At 38.2% G+C, this 20,129-nt stretch overlaps 2 protein-coding genes across 5 annotated transcripts in view; both read left to right on the forward strand.

The window, feature by feature from the left end:
- LOC116852449 (uncharacterized protein C1orf112 homolog) overlaps positions 1 to 20,129 on the forward strand; it is a 202,655-nt gene that overhangs the window by 44,139 nt on the left and 138,387 nt on the right. The gene's annotated exons all lie outside the window — the stretch shown is intronic.
- On the forward strand, positions 10 to 1,712 carry LOC116852453. Of its 2 annotated transcripts, none has more exons than XM_032832870.1 (2): positions 10 to 822; positions 1,163 to 1,712. In XM_032832870.1, the coding sequence occupies exon 1, from the start codon at positions 101 to 103 to the stop codon at positions 818 to 820; it is 720 nt and encodes a 239-aa protein (XP_032688761.1). In that variant the 5' UTR covers positions 10 to 100; the 3' UTR covers positions 821 to 822; positions 1,163 to 1,712. The 2 variants fall into 2 exon arrangements, with proteins under 2 accessions (XP_032688761.1, XP_032688762.1); XM_032832871.1 differs by having other exon boundaries at positions 1,176 to 1,712.

The following is a 20,129-nucleotide window of genomic DNA, read 5'->3' on the forward strand; positions in this document are numbered from 1 at the left end:
AGATGGAGACAGTAAAACATTTAAAGGTATTTTAGACTCGAATCCATATGAAAATTTGGACGTCAAGAAAAAAGAATGTATCGACCACGTTCAAAAGAGGATGGGAACGCGACTTCGGAATTTGAAAAAAAATGTACGAGGTCTTGGTGGCAAAGGCAAACTAACCGGAAAATTAATTGATGATCTATCATTATATTTTGGTCTGGCAATACGTCGAAATCATAATTCAATTGTTAATATGAAGAAAGAAATATGGGCCACGCTTTATCACAAGATTTCCACGGACGACAACCCGCAGCACGATAGATGTCCAGATGGCGAAAATTCCTGGTGCTCGTGGAAAAAGGCTAAATCTCGCAACGAACTCGTCAATTATCAACACAAATCAGCAATGAAAGACGAAGTTTTCAATGCTGTTAAATTCATTTATGAAGAACTCAGCCAGGATAACACCAGGTGTTTGGGTGGGTTTACGCAGAACAGCAACGAGTGTTTCAATTCTGTTCTGTGGGCGCTCGCTCCTAAAACCATGTCCAGTGGCAAAAAAATCATCGACATTGCTGCTGATATTGCAGTATGTAATTTTAATGATGGATTACAGAGCATTATGGACATTATGCAAACTTTGAACCTACCTATAAGTCAAAGTTGCTACGATTTTTGTATAAAAGCCGATAATTATCGTATTCAGAGAGCGGAGGTTTCGATTACTGAAGCTGCTCGAGAGGCTAGAAGAAGTGGTGTTTCTGCTCACAAGCTTGCTAATGAAGAAGAAATAGATGCTGAAGGTATCCTGTATGGCGCAGGTATTGCAGATTGACGGTTAGTTGAAAATATTTATTAGTTTCATGTATGTAAAACTTTAAACGCGTTTTTCTCGAAACGATATTTTTTAAATCTGCGTGTCAAATTAGTCTTCCATTTTTCATCGGATTGACTTGAAACTTTGCATAATTCTTCCCTATGGTATAATCTAAGGATGTACGTAGGATTTTCTCTGTAGCGTTGTTATTTTATTTTTGGTGCACAGTTTTATAAACTTTTTTTACCCTGAAAAATTGAATTTTTTTTTTAATGACCGCCATTTTCTTAAAAATCGAAATTTCGTAAAGTCCCTACGTACAGACTTAAAACATATTGTTATTAATAAGAAAAAATTTAGATTTTTGTTCTAGGAGCCACGTAGAAGAAGGAATTTGACACGCAGACTGACGGTGTTCCTCAAAAGCCGTATACTTTGGCCCCACCTACAAGAGGCTATTTTTTACTTTTTCGACATTAAAAAATTTTTTATTGCAGCTTAAGATTGTCTTAATGAATGGCTAAAACCGATTTTCTTTCTGCGCATTTTTTGTATGAAAAAAAAAATCATGAAAAACGCCTCCAAAATTGCAATCAAAGGTGGTATCCTGCCTTAATGAAGAATAAGTTTTTTTCTATGGTAGAAAATCTAGTAGACTTATCAAAAATACAAAATTTTGTTTTGGGAGCTGATATCTGTAAGTCTAAATCGTAGAGATTTTTCCCTATTAGTTGTAAATTGTAGTTTAATTTGGTTGTAATACAATTAATAGATTTGTGTTTGAAAAAGATTACCAAATCATCTGCATAAGCTAGAATTCTAATGCTTTTTTCTAAACCTAATGCTACTCCTGAAGTATATATATGATAGAGTATGGGGCTTAAAACCGACCCCTGAGGAAGACCAATCGAGGTGGATCTCACTCCAAGAGAGCTCCCTTCATAGAAGCATTCAACTTCTCTATTAAATAAAAACGCTTGGACAGCTAATGTAATACTCTTAGGAAATCCTAGATGATCCATAATACAACATAGTTTATTTGGGTTTACATTATCAAATACTCCTTTGATATCTAAAAATATAACTCCCGTTTTTTGGTTTTGTTTAAAAGATTTTTGTATATAGTATTTAAGATCTAGGATATTATGAGCACATGACTTGCCGATTTGGAACTCTCTTTGGAACGACGGAACGATTCCCGAGTTCTCTGTCCACCATTCTATCCTATGATGAAGAATTTTTTCATATAGCTTAGCAAGGTTATTTGCTAGCGAAATAGGTCTAAGTCCTTTCTTATCACCTTTCGGTATAAAAATTAAAATATACTTCTTCCATGAGGGAGGAATCTTACCACTAAGGAAAAAGTCATTAAATAGTTTTAATAATATATCATTAACAGTTTTAGGGAAGTGACTAATAATTTTCCAAATTAAATGATCAGGACCAGGAGATGATTTTTCTTCGAGAGTTATTTTAACGCAGCTGTAAATTCAAGATTGCTAATCGAGTTGGAAAGCAAATCTTTACCACCCAAGGCATTTAAAGGAAGATGCTGCAGCCTTACTTGAGAGGGTAACACGAGGTTTTGTAAAAAACTATTATTGATAGGAGATGGCGATTTGGATGAAATAGTTTCAGTGAAGGAGGAAATAGTTTGTTCCTTCTTATTTTCAAGCGCTTTAGCATTTAAATCCACAACTCTTTTGCTATTGCTAAATGTTTTCAAAATACTCCAGACTTTCCTCGGTTCTGAGTTGAAGTTCAAAGAGTTACAAAAAAACTTAAATTTTTCTTTATTTTTTTAAGCATATTATTGGAAATACGACTTTTCCTCTGATAAGCAGCTAAATTCTCAGAGTTGGGGAACAATTTAAACTTCCTATAGGATGCGAGTTTTTTTTGAATAATCTCTTTACATTTATCGTCCCACCAAGGCGAGGGAGGTCTTCTTTTAAACAGCGATTCTTTTGGTTTCTTAGCACCCGCATCAAGCAAAGCTTTGTATATATTGTTCTCTAATTCCGTATAAATCTTAATAGGGTCATAATGTTTTTCTAGGCTAAAATTGCCTTGTAGATGCTTAGTCGTCTCTTCTAGTCGTTGAGAGAATTGAATCCAGTCCACGTTGCTGATCACAAAATGTGGTCTCATGTGCAACCTGGTAAGAAGGGTTTAATACAAATGAATATTGGGAAGTGATCACTTCCATGCTTATTTTCACAGACTTTCCAGTCGAGTAACATTATTAAGTTATTTGATACCAGAGTAAGATCAGGGGAACTTGAGATTTGACCATTAGCGGATGACCAAGTAGGTTCACCGAGGTTAGCAACCATAAGATTCAGGCCAGATAAGTCGTTGTAAATAGTATTACCAGTGATATTATGTGAGTTGCAACCTGAGTTCCAAGAATAGTGCGAGCCATTAAAGTCTCCGCAAACTAAGGTGTTATTAAAAGAGTCTAAAAACGCAAGAACATCTAACCAGATCTCGGCTATATTTTCCCCTATATATCGAGAAGAAGCAGGAGGACAGTATAATGAAAACAGGCAAAATTCCTTACTACCATCAAGGAACTTAAGACCGCATATGTCCAGATCTAAAACCAGTTTAGCCTTATTGGTACAAGTATTGGAGCTTAAATTTAAGATTCTAACATCTATATCATTATGGTATGCAATCGCACTACCTCCAGATGAGCGGGATCTATTAGCATTGATTATACTGTATCCTTTGATATTGAAAATGGATGTATCATCCATCCAAGTCTCGCTGAGACATATAAAATGTAGCGAAGATTTATACTGTGATAACAGATTAATAAGATCGAATTCTCTAGCTCTGAGTGAACGACAGTTCCATTGCAAAATGTTAATTTTATTATTTTTACCCATAATATTAACTGAAAGTAAAAATTATCTTTTTAAGAGGCTCCAAGAGCAGTTTTGATATCTTGTAGTTGAGTTGAGATTGATATTAACAGAGAATTAGGGCTAGTTTCTTCGTTCGAATTAATCATATTATTTATTAATGCATTGAATGAATTAGTTAGAGATAGTATGTTTTTTGTAGATATGAGTATTTAGCAGTATTGAAAGTGGTTATATGATTTTCAGAGTATTTTGAAACAGAAGAAGTATTAGGACCTTAACTTAGTTTCCGCCCAAAAAATACTGAGAAAAAGCATTTATTGTAAAAAATTTATTTAAATTATTTCAATGAAAGTATTTTCCATCACTTTCTACAACTTTTTGCCATCTTTCTGGCAACTGGGCGATACCATCTCGATAAAACGATGTTTGTTTCGAAGCAATCCATTCGTCCACCCATTCTCGCACTTCTTCAACATTTCGGAAGCGTGTACCACTCAAGCCGTGCTGCATCGATCTGAACAAGTGGTAATCAGAAGGCGCTATGTCTGGTGAGTACGCTGGGTGAGGAAGAGTTTCCCATTCGAGCTGCGTCAGTGTTTCTTTGACGGTTTTTCCAGTGTGTGGCCGAGCGTTATCGTGTAAGAGAATAACTTTGCGCCTGTTACTCGCTATTGCTGGTCTTTTTCGCAACAGCTCATCATTCAATTTGTTCAATTGACATTTGTAGACATCGGCAGTAACAGTTTCGTTTGGTTTCAGCAGTTCGTAGTACAGCACTCCTTGCTGATCCCACCAAATGCAAAGCATTACCTTATGACCGTGGATGTTCCGTTTTGGCTGCGATGTTGATGGTTGTCCTGGGTCTACCCATGATTTTTTGCGTTTGGGATTGTCGTAGTAGATCCACTTTTCATCGCCAGTCACAATACGCCACAGAAAACTCTTCTTTTTTTGCCTGGCAAGCAACGAAACCGTGATATTGAAACGGTTGTGAATGGCACTTTCAGACAATTCATGTGGTACCCATCTTCCTTCCTTTTGGATCTTTCCCATGGCGTGTAAACGTTTGGAAACAGCTGCTTCAGTAACTCCTAGCTCGTTTCCAAGTTCTTGTAACGTTCGAGCCGAGTTTTCATGCAATAATGCTAGCAATTCATCGTCTTGGAATTTTTTTGGCTGTCCTGAGCGTGGTTTGTCATTGACATCAAAATCATTACTTTTGAATCGTCTATACCACTCTTTACATGTTGTATGTGATGGAGCTCGATCACCATAACCTTCTTCAAGTAATCGATGAACTTCTGCTACACTTTTTTTCAAATCAAAATAGTGCAAAAGCACATGTCGAAAAAACACTTTATCGCGTTCCATTTTTCACAAAGCAAAAGAAATTGTTGTTTAGGAAAATAATTGTGTATGCTGACTGAATGTTATCGAGAAATGTCGAAATTAATCACAAACTACCTGTTTCGTTAGTAATGACTACTAGAACTGTTTGCATTGCCATTTAACATTTGCGGGCGGAAACTAAGTTAAGGTCCTAATATTAGAGGTTGAGGACGAGAATTTCCTCTGCATCAACAGAATCTATAGATTCACTAGGCGGAGTGCAAGGCGATTCCAGTGAGATAGGAGAGTCAGATGAAGAAGTATAAGTGATAACAGGGGAAAATCTAACTTTTCTTTTGAAGGGGGACCCTCTTTGTTTCCTCATTAAGAACTCTTTGTTTTTATCTAATTTAGATGTTGAAGCATATGTTTGTTGAATGTTAGGGAAGCTGTTAAAGTCTTCCTTAAAGTTAATTGTAGAAGTGTTATTATTATTACGATTTGATAGAGCTGAACTATACGAGACTAACATGGACAGAATATACTTGGAAATGAAAGCATTAAAGCTTTCTGCTTTACAGGAAGCGTTTAGACGATTATAGGAGTTGGAGAACCAGGAATCAGGGATCTCGCTGACGTATCTCTTATAGAAATCTACAGCGTCGCGATTGCTGATCCCAAGGATCGTCATTAACTGCTTAATTTTCTTATTTTCAATGAAGACAGGACATATTAAGCTGCACGCGTGAGTGAGCTGCTCCCTCTATTCCTCTTCTACTGCAATTAATACATTTTTTTGTTAGTGAAGTGCAGTTCGTGCTCTCGTGCCCTTTAGTTGCACATTTAGAGCATATTATCGAGTCTTTATTACTACGGCATTGTTCAATTACGTGTCCAAATCTCTGACAACGATGGCATCTTATTACTTTCTGAGTGTAAGGCTGTAGTGTGTAATGACTTTTCCATAAAGGGATGCTTTATCTGGATATATGGAACTTTCAAAAGTAATAAGAAAGACACTATTTTTCTTTCTTTTAGAACTAGAGTCAGTATCGCTTTTTGGGATATTCTTTGCAGATAAAGTTTTCGGCCATGGTTTACGCCATCCAGGAGGGGGCGCTAAGTTCTCTACTATTTCATCTACTGATTCTATGCAGTCAAAATCCCATGTGATGCACATACGCTGAATCTTGTAATTGGGTATATAGGCTACCCAATCAGAATGAGCAAATAGTTGGTCTCTTGCGTCCATAAACTTTTTTACGATTTTGTTGGCTGATTCTATACTATTGAATTTAACTGAAAACTTACTGTGTCCAACATTTCTCAAATCATAAGCTTCATTCCAAAGGGAGCCAATTTTTGCTAAAGCAACTTTTCCCAATTGAAGCTCACTTATTGTGGGTGGATAAATGTTAGAAGACACATATTTATCAGATATAAAGCCCTCAATGCGAACCTCGTACGGGCCTAAGTGTTCAGCAGGATATCTATTTTTACTTAACTTTAGCAGATGTGGAGGGACATCTCTGTAGGGTCTTTTGCGTTCATCATCCTTAGTAGATTCCAATGATGTCTTAGAGGAATTGTCAGGGACAACTTCCTTATTGCAAAGAACATTTGCCTTCCTTTTTGTAGCCGTTCTTGCGATTATTTTAATGGCTGGGGGGTCTGGGCTTTGGGGTCCATGTGAAATTGCGCAGTTTTCCAACGTTGATATGGGTGACGTCATCTTCAGAGAGGGATATAGTACGTCTCTAAGGTAGTCAGAAGTTTCTTAGAATTTCGTCCTAATAGAGCTAAGTATCTTGATGAAACTTGACACAATATTAATGTTATACCAATAAACCTTGAATTAATAGAAAACCGAAAGAATATTCGTTGTAAAAACAACGGATTTATGCTTAAAATGCAGAAAGCTTCACTAAAGCGTACATCTATTAGTGTTGCCAACGTAAAACTCCGTGCTAGGTACGAAACCTGTCATCGCAACGTAAAGTCTGTTCATAGAGTTGCCTTTTCTGTACTAGTGCAGTAAATACTGCAATATTGTTAAGGCCATCACACACAAAATTACATAGACGCATATGCATAGCATAAGATAGTATGGACCAATGAGCATCGAATATTAAGTATCAATCATCAATATGGCGACTTAATATTCAATGCTCATTGGTCCATTTGATCTTATGCTATGCATATGCGTCTATGTAATTTTGTGTGTGATGGCCCTTACTGAAGACCACATCAGAGATTTCAATTGGACCGACCACTCCGGAACGGCACAAGCCAATCCGGAGCAAGTCGGATTCCCGATTGTTACGCGGGCAGTTCAAAAACAGATGGTTCAAAGTTTCAGCTTCTCCGCATTCACAATACGGACTGTCGACGATTCCTTTGTCAAACAAATGTTGAGCAACCTGTACGTGGAAAGATCTAATTCTTCTTATAATCGTTAATATATTTCTATCCAGATGAGCAAATTCGAAAAACCACGGAGACAAAGCCTTGATTCGCGTTCAATGGAAGTAACGAAATCCACGTTGCTCAAACGTATCAGAGAAAAACTCAATGGCTTGTTCATTCAATTGCGTAAAATTCTTCTTAAGGAACTCGAAAAATAACTTCCTTATGCGGTCCAGAGAGATAGCAACCTCTTGCAGCTTCCTTGGCTATTACATCAGCGGACTCGTTACCCGCAATTCCCAAGTGTCCTGGTATCCAGATGAAAACCAGGGCAGTTCCTTTAAATGTTAACTCCAAAAATTGGTCTTTTATCATATAGATTAAGCTGTTTACTTTTGGAATCATTTTTAGCCAAAGCGTTAATGACGCTTTTAGAATCCGAGGTAATAATTATATCTTTTGAAGTATCAATGTCTGATATAGCGGAGAGTGCATGAACAATGGCCAAAGTCTCAGTCTCGAATATAGAGAGGTCGGATGATAATTTATATCGTAAGGATATAGGAAGGGATGCGGAAAATACAGCATATCCTACTCCATATACTAACTTGGATTTAGAATCATCTGTATATATAATATCAAAATTAAATAGATTGTTTCTCTCAATGAGCTTACAAAAGTGCGCCTCCATCAGCTGTGGAGTACTCAGGGGCAATCCAGTCGCCCCTTCACATTCAATAGAATTAACAAAGCTTGTGCAATTATCTCCAATCTCTGTGTCGGTGGGCAAACATACACAGGGCATGAGGAAGTTATAATCAATTGAGACAGGAAGGTTAGTAACATGTAATTCGTGTAAAAATTCACAAAACGTATGAAAAAAAATAATGCAAAGAAGGATTTACTTACGCAGGAATTCAATTCCAAATTTCTATTGTATAGCGAGTACGCGAGCTTCCTTATGGGGTGCTCTTTAATAGCGAAGCAGTTAATTACATATTTACGAAAATTGAATTCTCTACGAGTGCCAAAAGGGGCTTCACCGGCCAAGTGTAATAACATATTCGTGGGAGTCGTGGCCATTGCACCCAGTACAATTCTGAGAGCTTCATACTGTATCCTATCTAGAATAATCCCTACGCTTGGATTAATGTTAGCGAATGCTTGGAAATCGTATTCTAGGGCAGAATGGATCCAACTCTTGTAGATATTGAGTAAGTTGATCGGATGGGCACCTTACTTCAATCCCGCTATTGATTTAATAACGGATATTTTAGCACGAACTTTTCTTCGAAGCTCAAGACAAACTCTCTTCCATTTTAAATTTCTGTCGAAGTCAACTCCCAGGAATTTAACTGATTCGACCCTGGATATGATATCACCATTAAGTTTAATCTTAAGATGTCATTTATCAATGAAATTATTCGCTTTTTTGAGTCTATTTTTAGAGAACAAACAAAAGAATGACTTCGCACACGATATTTCGAGGCCGATCTATTCTATATTCTTATTAAATGTATGCAACGCATCGTTAATCAGACCGTACACAACAGCGATTGATTGACTGGTAGTATATAAGTAAATGTCATCTGCATAGGCAAAATGGTAGACGTCCTCCGGTAGAGAATAGAATATAAATGAAGTGTAAATATTAAAGAGAATAGGGCTAAGCACCGAACCTTGCGGGAGGCCGCGTTTTGCGCTCCTAGAGCCAAGCGAAGTGCCCCCAACATAACCTTCCACTGATTTATTACATAACAAAAATTCTAAAAATTTTAAATATTTCCCAGGCAGCTGTAACTGTTTCAATATGTTTAGCATAAATTGCGGGAGAACGTTGTCAAAGGCTCCACGTAAGTCAATAAAAATGACACCTGTAAACGAGTTCCTAAAAAACCCTTGCTGAAAGCAAAAAGAGGCCATCTGTAGTGGATTTTGCTTTACGAAAGCCAAATTGACTCTCAACGAAGAACCGATTTTTCTCCAGCCACCAAAACATCCTATGACAGGTCATTTTCTCGTAAACCTTCAAAAAACTGTGTGTGTGTGTGTTTGAAATGGAGATAGGCCTCATGGAATTGGAATTCGCTTTTGGAATGAACACCATAAAATACTCTGATCAAGCTACAGGGTAGGAACCTAGATTAAACATTTTGTTAAACAATTTTCACAGAAACTTTTTAATAGTCATAGGTAATCTGAATAAAACGTGATTGGGTATAAGATCAGGACCGTGTACCGAACGCTTGTTAACTCCGTTAATAGCCCTATTAAATTCATCTCAGTTGAAGGATTTGATGATTTCGCGCCAGAACGGAACTGCAAAAAAAGTCCCAATCTTCTCGTGGAGCAGCTGATATTGTTTACGTAGTTTTCCGGGAGTTGAAGATTAATAGGATCGTTCAATACCGGGGGTACAACCTTATTGAAGGCTGTACGAGCCGCAGAGATTTTACTCTCATGATCCAATAGTGACTGAAGTAGTCTTCTGTTTTTAAATGACTTTAACGTACGCCATACTGCAGCGGAATTAGCCCTTGGATTGATTGATGAATAGAATTCTCTAAAAGAATTTAATTTTATATTTAGTAATTCTTTCTTTACTTTAGCAGCCATTATACGATAATTGCTTAAGTTTACCAAAGAAGGGTTAGATGAAAAAAGCTTCAAAGCACGTTTTACGTTCATGAGTCAAGTTGCTGCATTCATCTATCCACCAAATGGCGGGAGAATTAAGACAACCTTTCCTCTTCTTATTACAAAGCGTAGCACCACGTGAAATTAATTTATGAGTAAACCAAGTCATAAAATCGTTATAGCAGTCAGCAGGATTTTTACTGTAGAATTACTGTCTAATCCGAACTAGAGGACAAATATTGCAACCGATCCCGTTGTATCACGCGCCGCTAAAAATACGAATACGTTTGCGACGATTTCTAAGGATCCTTCATAGGATAGGGGTGCGGGCTGCCGCGTCTCCACCAGGACTTTCTGGTTCTTACGCAGCGATCTCACGAGTTGCGCCAAAACCACCCGCGAGTTCTAAAACGTCGCGAACAATTAGTAAAACTCGCTACCTGTAAAACATCTTACCGTTCGGGACTACGTCCCTCGCAGATCTTTTGTTACTTCGTTCCAAATCATATTATTTTGTTATTTCGTTTCAAACCATATTGTTTTGTTTTCTCGTTCCAAAACCATATTTTTGTGTTCTTAAGCATATTAATAAATATTATATATTTACTCAGGCCCAAAAGCTTATTTATTCCTACGCGAACCCGGCCTCCGGCGAGCATAAATCCGTGGCAATTCCTGAACGACGGGCTACCGTCGCACCATCTACTACTATTATGTGATTTATTGTAGAGAAAATAATGGTTGGATAGTGAAAAGGAAAAGGTGAGGGAAATGAGCCGCCTTTCTTAAAAGGAAGTAACAACGTTTTACTGAGAGCGTAAGGTTACAGCAGTGACTGAGTTCTGTAATTCCGTACTCTTATCCCTTCGACAGCCAGGGAAAGACTGACTCGAACAAACACGCATCTCGCGCAGTAGCGCGATCGCCGCCTAATCGGAAAAAAATCCTTAAGAGCTACCGCTTCGTCTTTGCGGCAACATTCGCGGCGGCGGCCCGATTGTCGCGCGCAACAGCCGCTTCGCGCTCCTTTCGGCTATCGGCCACGCGTACTAAAATAGAGTATCAAAGCGGCGCCGACACGAAACCGGCATATCGCGATGACAGCAAGGGTATCCTCTATCAAATTCACTACATTATGACAATCCAAAGCTATCTAATGCTGTCTCACGACGTAAGCAGTGGATTAGGCAGAACAATACCGTGACAAATACACGAGATAATAATTTTATTATTTATTATAAAATCATCTAGTATTGTTTTCTAATAAAATTTTATTTATTCTTAATTAAAGTTATATAATCATTAAAATATATATATTTTTCAAATATTATTATAAAGTAAAAAGTCACACTGTTTTAATCTATTTGCAAATATTGTTTTTACATGACTCGTGCAGGTGCAAGTCCACAATAAATTATGCCATTAGGATATATTGACGACAAAACAAGGTGCAAGTCCATAATAAATTATGCCATTAGAGTATATTGATAACAAAACAAGATAGATTTAAAAACTATTTTAATATTATAGTTAATATAGTTTATTGTAATCAAAACATATAATGCAGGAACATGACTAAACATGATTAATGAGTATTAAAGTATAAAAGAAATAATTCAAATAATGCTAAAAAATAGTAACATTAAGAAACGTTTGTAGAATTACATACAATTTAAAACAAACTGTGCAAATAAATCTATTTTGTTTTGTTATCAATATACCGTAATGGCATAATTTATTGTGGACTTGCACCTGCACGAGTCATGTAAAAATAATATTTGCAAATAGGTTAAAACAGTGTAATTTTTTACTTTAGGATAATATTTGAAAAATATAATATATATTTTAATGGTTATATAACTTTAATTAAGAATAAATAAAATTTTATTAGAAAACAACACCAGATGATTTTATAATCAATAATACAATTTTACAAAATTATTATCTCGTGTATTTGTCACGGTATTGTTTTGCCTAACTCTCTGCTTGCAGTCGTGAAACAGCATTTAGGTAGCTTTGGGTTGTCATGAATCACATAATAGTAGTAGATGGTGATGTCTGTAACTTATTTCTGCTCTAGGGAAATGATTCGGAGAGGTATTATCGGAAACGTCCATTGTCATAATTGTCCAGACAATTGAAGAATTTATCCCAAACAAGGATCTGAGTCTCGACATGCACGATCTGGAGAATTATAAATCCAAACTAAAAGAAAAGAAATATTGTTTATGTGAGAAATTTTCATGCACATAACATCGACGTTGTTTTCTTTACAAATGGATTTGAGATTGGGAAAATATTGAATAGCGAAAATAATGTTCTTTTTAATAAGAAAATCTGAATTACTACTATTGATATGACTGAGACCTCGTGCCCTATTGACTGAGGCCTCGGGGAGTTTAAAAAGGAGTAATCACGAACAGGACAAAAAAGAACTACCTGGATTCTGAGAAACACAAGTCTCGGATAAACAGATAACGTCCGGGTGGTAATCGTTGACTAACTTGATCAAATCTAGAAATCTAACGAAGAAAGATCTAGCATTCCACTGAATAATATTAAAACCTTGTGAATTAGAATTACTATTAGTACCTAAAGGCGCCACTTTTGTTATATATCTTCAAAAGACAGAGAGGAACATATATTAAATAGGTCTAAACTTAAAGATTTAAATCGAAAATTTGTGACTTTTCCACTTTTCCATGTGGAATTTAGAATCTTCTAGTTTAGAATCAAAAGAAGATTGAGCGAAATGCGAAGAGAAGAAGTCAAAATACGACTTGGATATGTTGTTGTTGGACTTACTTAACTACGAAAACAATTTCCTGTTAAATGATTCGACCGACCAGATCGGACTCGTCCATGAGGGAACCGAAGCCTTAGCCCTAGCCGTGCTTGACCCAATACCAGCGACGGAGGAGTCTCGGGTAGTATCCGCCGACGCACCGTCGACCGACGCAGACGTCGTCGTCAGCGAACCTGCACCACCGTTACGTCGCCGGGAAAGCGATGCACCAGCACCGCGCCCAAACACCGCCACAGGATCGGGAGCGTCCCGATTGACCACGGTACGATTGGACACAACCAACCGATGAAAAGAATTATCTAGTGAATTATTAGGTCGAACCAATCATTACAATCTATATTCAATCATATCGTGGTCAATCGGGTCCCACCCCACAGGATCACCTCCAGCAGTTGTAGAGAGCTGACGCCTCTAAGCTCTCTTTCTCTTCATAACATGAAGAGAATATAAGTATCTTGGACCAATAGGTTGTGACACAGATGGAATATAAGAAGAATTAACCTTTTTATAAGAGCAACAGCACCCGTCGACGATGGGACATCCTCCTAGGTTTGGACGATTTAAGAACTTCCGCGTATGATACTGCGAAAGGTTTATTCATGACTTTGGGCCAGAAATCCTTCAAAGTCGAGAATGCGCTACTAGAAGACCCGTCGTCAGCAGCGCCGCTTCCGCTAACTCTAATGAAATTTTCGGCGTCCAATGGACCTAAGCACTGGACTGCCATAATTCTCTTAATGTGTTTGTTGTGTATAAACACAGGACATCCGACACTAAAGACACCATGATTAGAATCAGCGAGCTTATTACGTTCACAGTTGATGCATAATTTCGTATTAGAAGTGCACTCCCGATCGAAGTGCCCCTCTTTGGCACATTTATCACAAATCATGGGTTCATTAATTTTTTTACAAGTTATTTTTAGGTGACCATACATAAGACAGTATGCACACCTTTGAACTCTACCGGCGACCGGCTTAAGAAAAATCTTTTTACCCAGTATGTACACGAAAGATGGAAGATAATAATTTTCAAACACTCCGATAAGAGTGTTGGTATCGATAAACTTGGAGCCCCCCGGTTCTGAGGAGTCAGGAACCCTCTTTCGGAGCCTCTCCACAGAAACGGGAGGACGCCACTCGCCCCTCCAATTGTGCGTGGGACGTAAATGGGATTTAATAAAGTTTATGTCAAGATCCGGATCATCAATCCCGGAAAGAATGACCTTTTTTTCACTCTGAAATCAGGAATATAGGTAAACCATTTTTCATCATTAAATATTAGGTGCGCAACTGAGTTTCCGCTGTTTGTCAATAGATGGCTCCAGCAGTAAGTGCTGGTCGATTTTGACATATCCAAAACGTCATGAACCAAGCTTAGACATATGGTAAACAAACCGCTTTAACACGTTAGTGATTTTGTTTTGGCGTCATATACTTTTGGTTGTGTGAAAATGTCTGATTTTGTGCCAAATAATCGTCATTTGCGGGAAGTGTTGATTTTCTCATTTCATTCGAAGAAAATGGCGGCTGAAGCGCATCGAGAGCTCCAAAAAGTTTACGGAGATGCTGCTCTAAGTGAAACAACGTGCCGTGATTGGTTTCGTCGCTTCAAAGACGGTGATTTCGATGTTGACGACCGTCCGCGTGAAGGAAGGCCAAAAACCTTCGAAGACGCTGAATTGGAGGCATTGCTCGATGAGGATCCGTGCCAAACTCATGAACAGCTTGCTTCAGCATTAGGAGTTACCTGCCAAGCCATTTCCAAGCGATTGCATGCGTTGGGAATGATTCAAAAGCAAGGAACTTGGGTTCCTTATGATTTGAAGCCAAGGGACGTTGAGCGTCGTTTTTTCGCCTGTGAACAACTGCTCCAGCGGCAAAAAAGGAAGGGTTTTCTTCATCGCATCGTGACGGGTGATGAAAAATGGATTCATTACAGCAACCCAAAGAAAAGAAAGTCATGGGGACTGCCCGGTCATGCTTCTACGTCGTCGGCTCGGCCGAATATTCACGCTGCGAAGGTTATGCTGTGTATTTGGTGGGACCAGGTCGGTGTTATTTATTATGAGCTGTTGAAACCGAACGAAACCATCACTGGGGAACGGTATCGAATTCAATTGATGCGATTGAGCCGAGCACTGCGCGAAAAACGGCCACAATACGAGCAGAGGCACGAAAAAGTGATTCTACTGCATGACAACGCTCGGCCTCATGTTGCCAAACCCGTTAAAACCTACTTGGAAACGCTCAAATGGGAAGTCCTACCCCACCCGCCATATTCCCCAGATATTGCGCCGTCCGATTATTACTTGTTCCGTTCGATGGCACATGGTCTGGCTGATCAGCAGTTCCGCTCATATGAAGACATCAAAAAATGGCTTGATTCGTGGATAGCCTCACAAGACGAGCGCTTTTATCGTAACGGTATTCGAGCTCTGCCAGAAAGATGGGAAAAAGTTGTAGTTAGCGATGGACAATACTTTGAATGATTTATTTGTAACCATTTTTTTACAATAAAATTGCATTTTCATAAAAAAAAAACAGCGAGAACTTAGTTGCGCACCTAATACTTTATCGTAGAATTTCGTCATTTCCTGAATGAAGGTGTTGGCTAGATTGCCCGTGAGAAAGATGATATATTTATTAACACCAGCCCTCCTAAAATCAAAGGCAACCGACATAAATACACCGACTGACTTAATATCGAAGAGAGCCTTGGCTAATTTCAGGACACTAACTGTTTGTAACAACTGTCAAAGTAACAATAGAAAAGTTACCCTCTAAAGGACGTGCCAAAGACAAATCTGGAGTATTAGGCGAAATAGCAGAGTCGAGAGGAGGAGCAACATTGTCCCCTAAAATAGTGTTTTTCCCCCCTTTATTGGAGGAGGACGCAACAGGAATAGGAATAGCGGAAGGAGCTATATTAAATGAAGATAAGTAAGAGGCTAGAGAGCTCAAGCTTTCGCTCGAGCGAGGTTTCTTGGAACTTGCCAAGTTTTTCTTAACAATCGGAGACTTGACGAGTGTATCTGATGTGATACGAGGACCTGTAGTGACTTTCTTAATGGCACCGCTATAAGGATAGACATTCGGCGAGCTTAATCTTTTCCTAAGCTTTTCAGTAGTCTTGGTTAAAGAAAGGTCACATTTAATGTTAGCTGCCGATGTTTTTTTTTCGAGCCAGCAGAAGTAGAAGCAATTGATTACATACTTTTCTTATCAGAGGAAGATTCCTCATAAGATGCCAGAGACTTCCATTTCATCATTCTTCGAGGTTTGGGTATCAATCACTTTGTATATGTCCTCTCCATCATCGACCTTTGTTTTCCTCTGCCCTTGCTGGAATAGTTGTTCACATGAATCCATCGTGGAATCTATACGTCGAACATTAAATAGAACACCGAGATCACGTGACGTTCACGTGCACAACAGCAATCACAAAGAAGAGATACAAATATAACTGGATTCACGTACATAAATGCAAAAAACCAACTTTAGCGAGATACCGGATCACGTGATCTCCACGTGTGCTGCAAACAATAGAATGCGCAAGAGTGCGCAAGTGAGAAAATCGGCTAAATCCGATCAACTCAAACAAAATGTATCTAAACAAGTCCAATAACAAGCCGAGTCAAAAATCATTGATCACAATATTGAGTCCGAAGGAATTACGCAAAAAGGGAAGATCTCACGAACGAAGAAGTGAGTGGCCACTATTCGCGAAGCGCATCATACGGCGGCCGAAAGCCAACTCCGCACACAAGACGTGGTAATACTTGCCGCGCGGCGGAAATTTGCGCGACAGCCAATCCATATGCTGCTTTCCGTAATAACTTTCTAGCTCTTATGGAAAAATAACATATTGGCTGTTGCGTGGACTTCCGCCGCGCGGCAAGCATTACCACGTCCTGTGTGCAGGAGCCATAAGTTAGATTACAATCAATCAGGCTAATCTGAAGGTAGATTAGCGGAGTGGAGTCGGTGTGGTGTTGGAGGGAATAGAGGAACTGAGAATATGTCAGCAGTTCTCCCCGTCGGAAGGAGGGACAGATATAATCCATATGGGGACATATCGAAAAAAGAAAATAGGGGCCGTGGAAAAAAAGACAGGACTTTCCTGAAATGAAGGGCCCTTGTAATGTAAAAATAAGTGGGAATGCGAAGTGATCTCAAGAGAGTGTGGAGGTGGAGCGAGGCGAGGATGACTTGATGAATGGCGAGAAGGGAAAACATGCGGAGGTACCACGTGCGGGGAGCATGATCGACATGGAGATCGATAGCAGCAATGAGTAAACCGGAGATGTATTCATGTAACAAGGACATAGTTGCTGAGTTGACTAGGAAAGGCGAGATAATAAACAACATGTGTTGTGTACAAGAAGCTCAGATCAAGGATAAAGGCAATAATATAGATGGGGTAGAAAGAATAACAAATAAAAAACAAGCGACCTGAGAAATTTTTTACAATATCAATGGATTGTTCAGACAATACAATGATAGTAAAGATATTAGAGACAAGGTTAACGTAAAGATTAAAAGGTTTGATAAAAACTATAAGGGCATAATGAAAATTAGGTGTAAAATTGAAGATTCTGAGTCTAGTGGAAACAAGGGTAAGAATTGCTTTAAGATATTATGTTGGTAATAAACATAATTTACTTCAATGTGATATTGACATGATTAGAAACAATCTGGCTGTATTAAATTTCAAGAACAAGAATCATGCTAACAAATGTCTAGATTTGATAGAAAATGAAGATAATAGATTTTTTACAGCATTTATAGATAAGCAAAGTATTAGTTGCAGAAGGGTGATCACAGACTGTGATCACCGGGTGGTCGTACGACATTCCGCAGTTGTGGGATAATATACAAGAAAAAAATGATATTAAAATCGAACGAATGAGTAAGAAGACTTAGAACAAGGATACTAAAACATATGAGATTAAGAAAATTGATAATTTAATAGTCACAATGAAGGGTGAAAAGCTTAAGGAAAGATTTACTGTTTTTGATAAATTGTGCTTTAGTTTAAGAGTCCGTCCCTACGTGGAACGGGTAATACAGTACTATAACTGTTTTCAATATGGTCATATAAAAAAATTTTGTAGGACAATTACAAGATATATAAGATATGATGACAAAATACACGGAGAGTGTAGTCGTGAGATTGCATGCTATAACTGTGGAGGAGAACACCGATCAACGGCGAGGATTTGTCCCAAATTTAAAAAAAATAAAGAAATAAAGTCATTAATGGCTTATAATAACGTTTCGTTCTACGAGGCAGAGAGAATCTTGAAAGGAACGGAAAAGCATTCTCAACATTATGATAGATACGAACAACCAGCAACCTGGCCAAGATTACGTACTAGTCGATCACAGATACAGGATGACCTGAATTACATATCGAATCTTAGGACAGTTGATACCTGCCCGAACGAGCCAAGAACTATTGCATCGATGGGCATAGACTCAATACAAAGACAGGATGTCTTGGAGTGGAAAGAACATAAGGCTATAAAGAAGAAAAGATTAACTCATAATAAATATTATAATAGCTTTGATAAAAGGTAGTCGGAAATTAAGAAGGATAAATATGATTTAGCTTTGAGATAAGAAATAAAAGTCTATAACAGGGAAAATAATTCTACGCATTCAGGTTCATTTAATAAGCAACGTTACGAAGATAACAGAATAGTAAAAGAAATATAGGAAACATCAGTGGAACTATGTAAAGAATTGTCCGATGATGGTGAAGGAGGAAGATGATGATGAAGGAGAGGAGCCAAGAACTCTTATAGAAATATCATACTAAGAATCATTGATTAATTACTTATTTTCAGTATTAAAAGTACAGTATTTAGTAATATTCTGTGATTCAAATACAGCTTTTAGTACTCAAGTATTTTAATATTTAATGTTACAAATCCTACCTTATGATTGATTTCAATACTTAAATATTGATATATAATACTTCGTCCAGTGATAAAAGGGAGCGGTGCACTTGGACATGGTGCATTTGGACACAGCCAATCACAGCACCGTGTGATTAGAGACATTTGTAGGGTTCCTTGGAACAGCGACTTGTGATTGGACTGTGTCCAATTGCCCCGTGTCCAACTGATATACACCCGTGATAAAATACTTACGCAGAACATTGTCAATATTTAAATACTAATATATAATACTTTGCTAAGTGATGAAATACTTACGCAAAATACTGTTAAGATTACCAGGTCTGTAAATATGAAACCGGAATTTGCCCATAGATGGCCCTAGCTGTCAATGTAGTTACCGTCAAACCGCGTCATTGGCGCCATTTCCTTGTTGACATCTCTGACAAAGATTTTCAACTCACAATAATACAAGTTTCATACAACAGCATAGTTTGTAATAGCGTTGAACATGTCGAATTTTGTGCCTGGAAACTGCGATTTGCGGACAGCATTGATTTTCTGTTACCATTTGAAGAAAACTGCTGCAGAATCGCATCGAATGCTTGTCAAAGTTTACGGTGAGCATGCTCTTGGTAAATCACAGTACTTTGAGCTTAAAAAATTCAAAAGTGGCAATTTTGACGTGAGAAACGAAGAACGTGGAAGACCATCGAAAAAGTTTAAAGACAGCGAATTGCAAACATTGTTGGATGAGGATGGCACTCAAACGCAACAACTCGCGGATCAATTAAATGTGACACGAAAAGCCATCTTAATACGTTTGAAAGCCATGGGAAAGATACAGAAGATAGGAAAATGGGTTCCACATGAACTGAAAGACAGCAGGAAAACCGAAAAACCACTTGCGAAATGCTGCTCGCCAGGTACAAAAGAAAGTCATTTCTCCATCGAATTGTGACTGGCGATGAAAAGTGGATATATTTTGAGAATCCTAAGCGTAAAAGATCATGGGTAACTCCAGGCGAACCATCGACATCGACTGCAAGACCAAATTGCTATGGACGGAAGACAATGCTCTGTGTTTGGTGAGATCAGAAGGGTGTGATCTATTATGAGCTGCTAAAACCTGGCCAAACCGTTAATACTGAACGCTACCGACAACAAATGATCGATTTGAATCAAGCTTTGTGTGAAAAACGACCAGAATATAAAAAAAGGCAATACAAAGTGATTTTGCTTCATGATAATGCACCATCACACACAGCAAAATTGGTCAAGGAAACGATTGAGGCGTTTAGTTGGGAAATACTTTCGCATGCGGCTTACTCACCAGACTTGGCTCCGTCCGATTACTATTTATTTGCATCGATG

This window comes from Odontomachus brunneus, unplaced genomic scaffold (genome assembly GCF_010583005.1).
Source record: "Odontomachus brunneus isolate Ranch 3 - 2012 unplaced genomic scaffold, Obru_v1 Obru_scaffold_225, whole genome shotgun sequence".
Lineage (NCBI taxonomy): Eukaryota > Metazoa > Arthropoda > Insecta > Hymenoptera > Formicidae > Odontomachus > Odontomachus brunneus.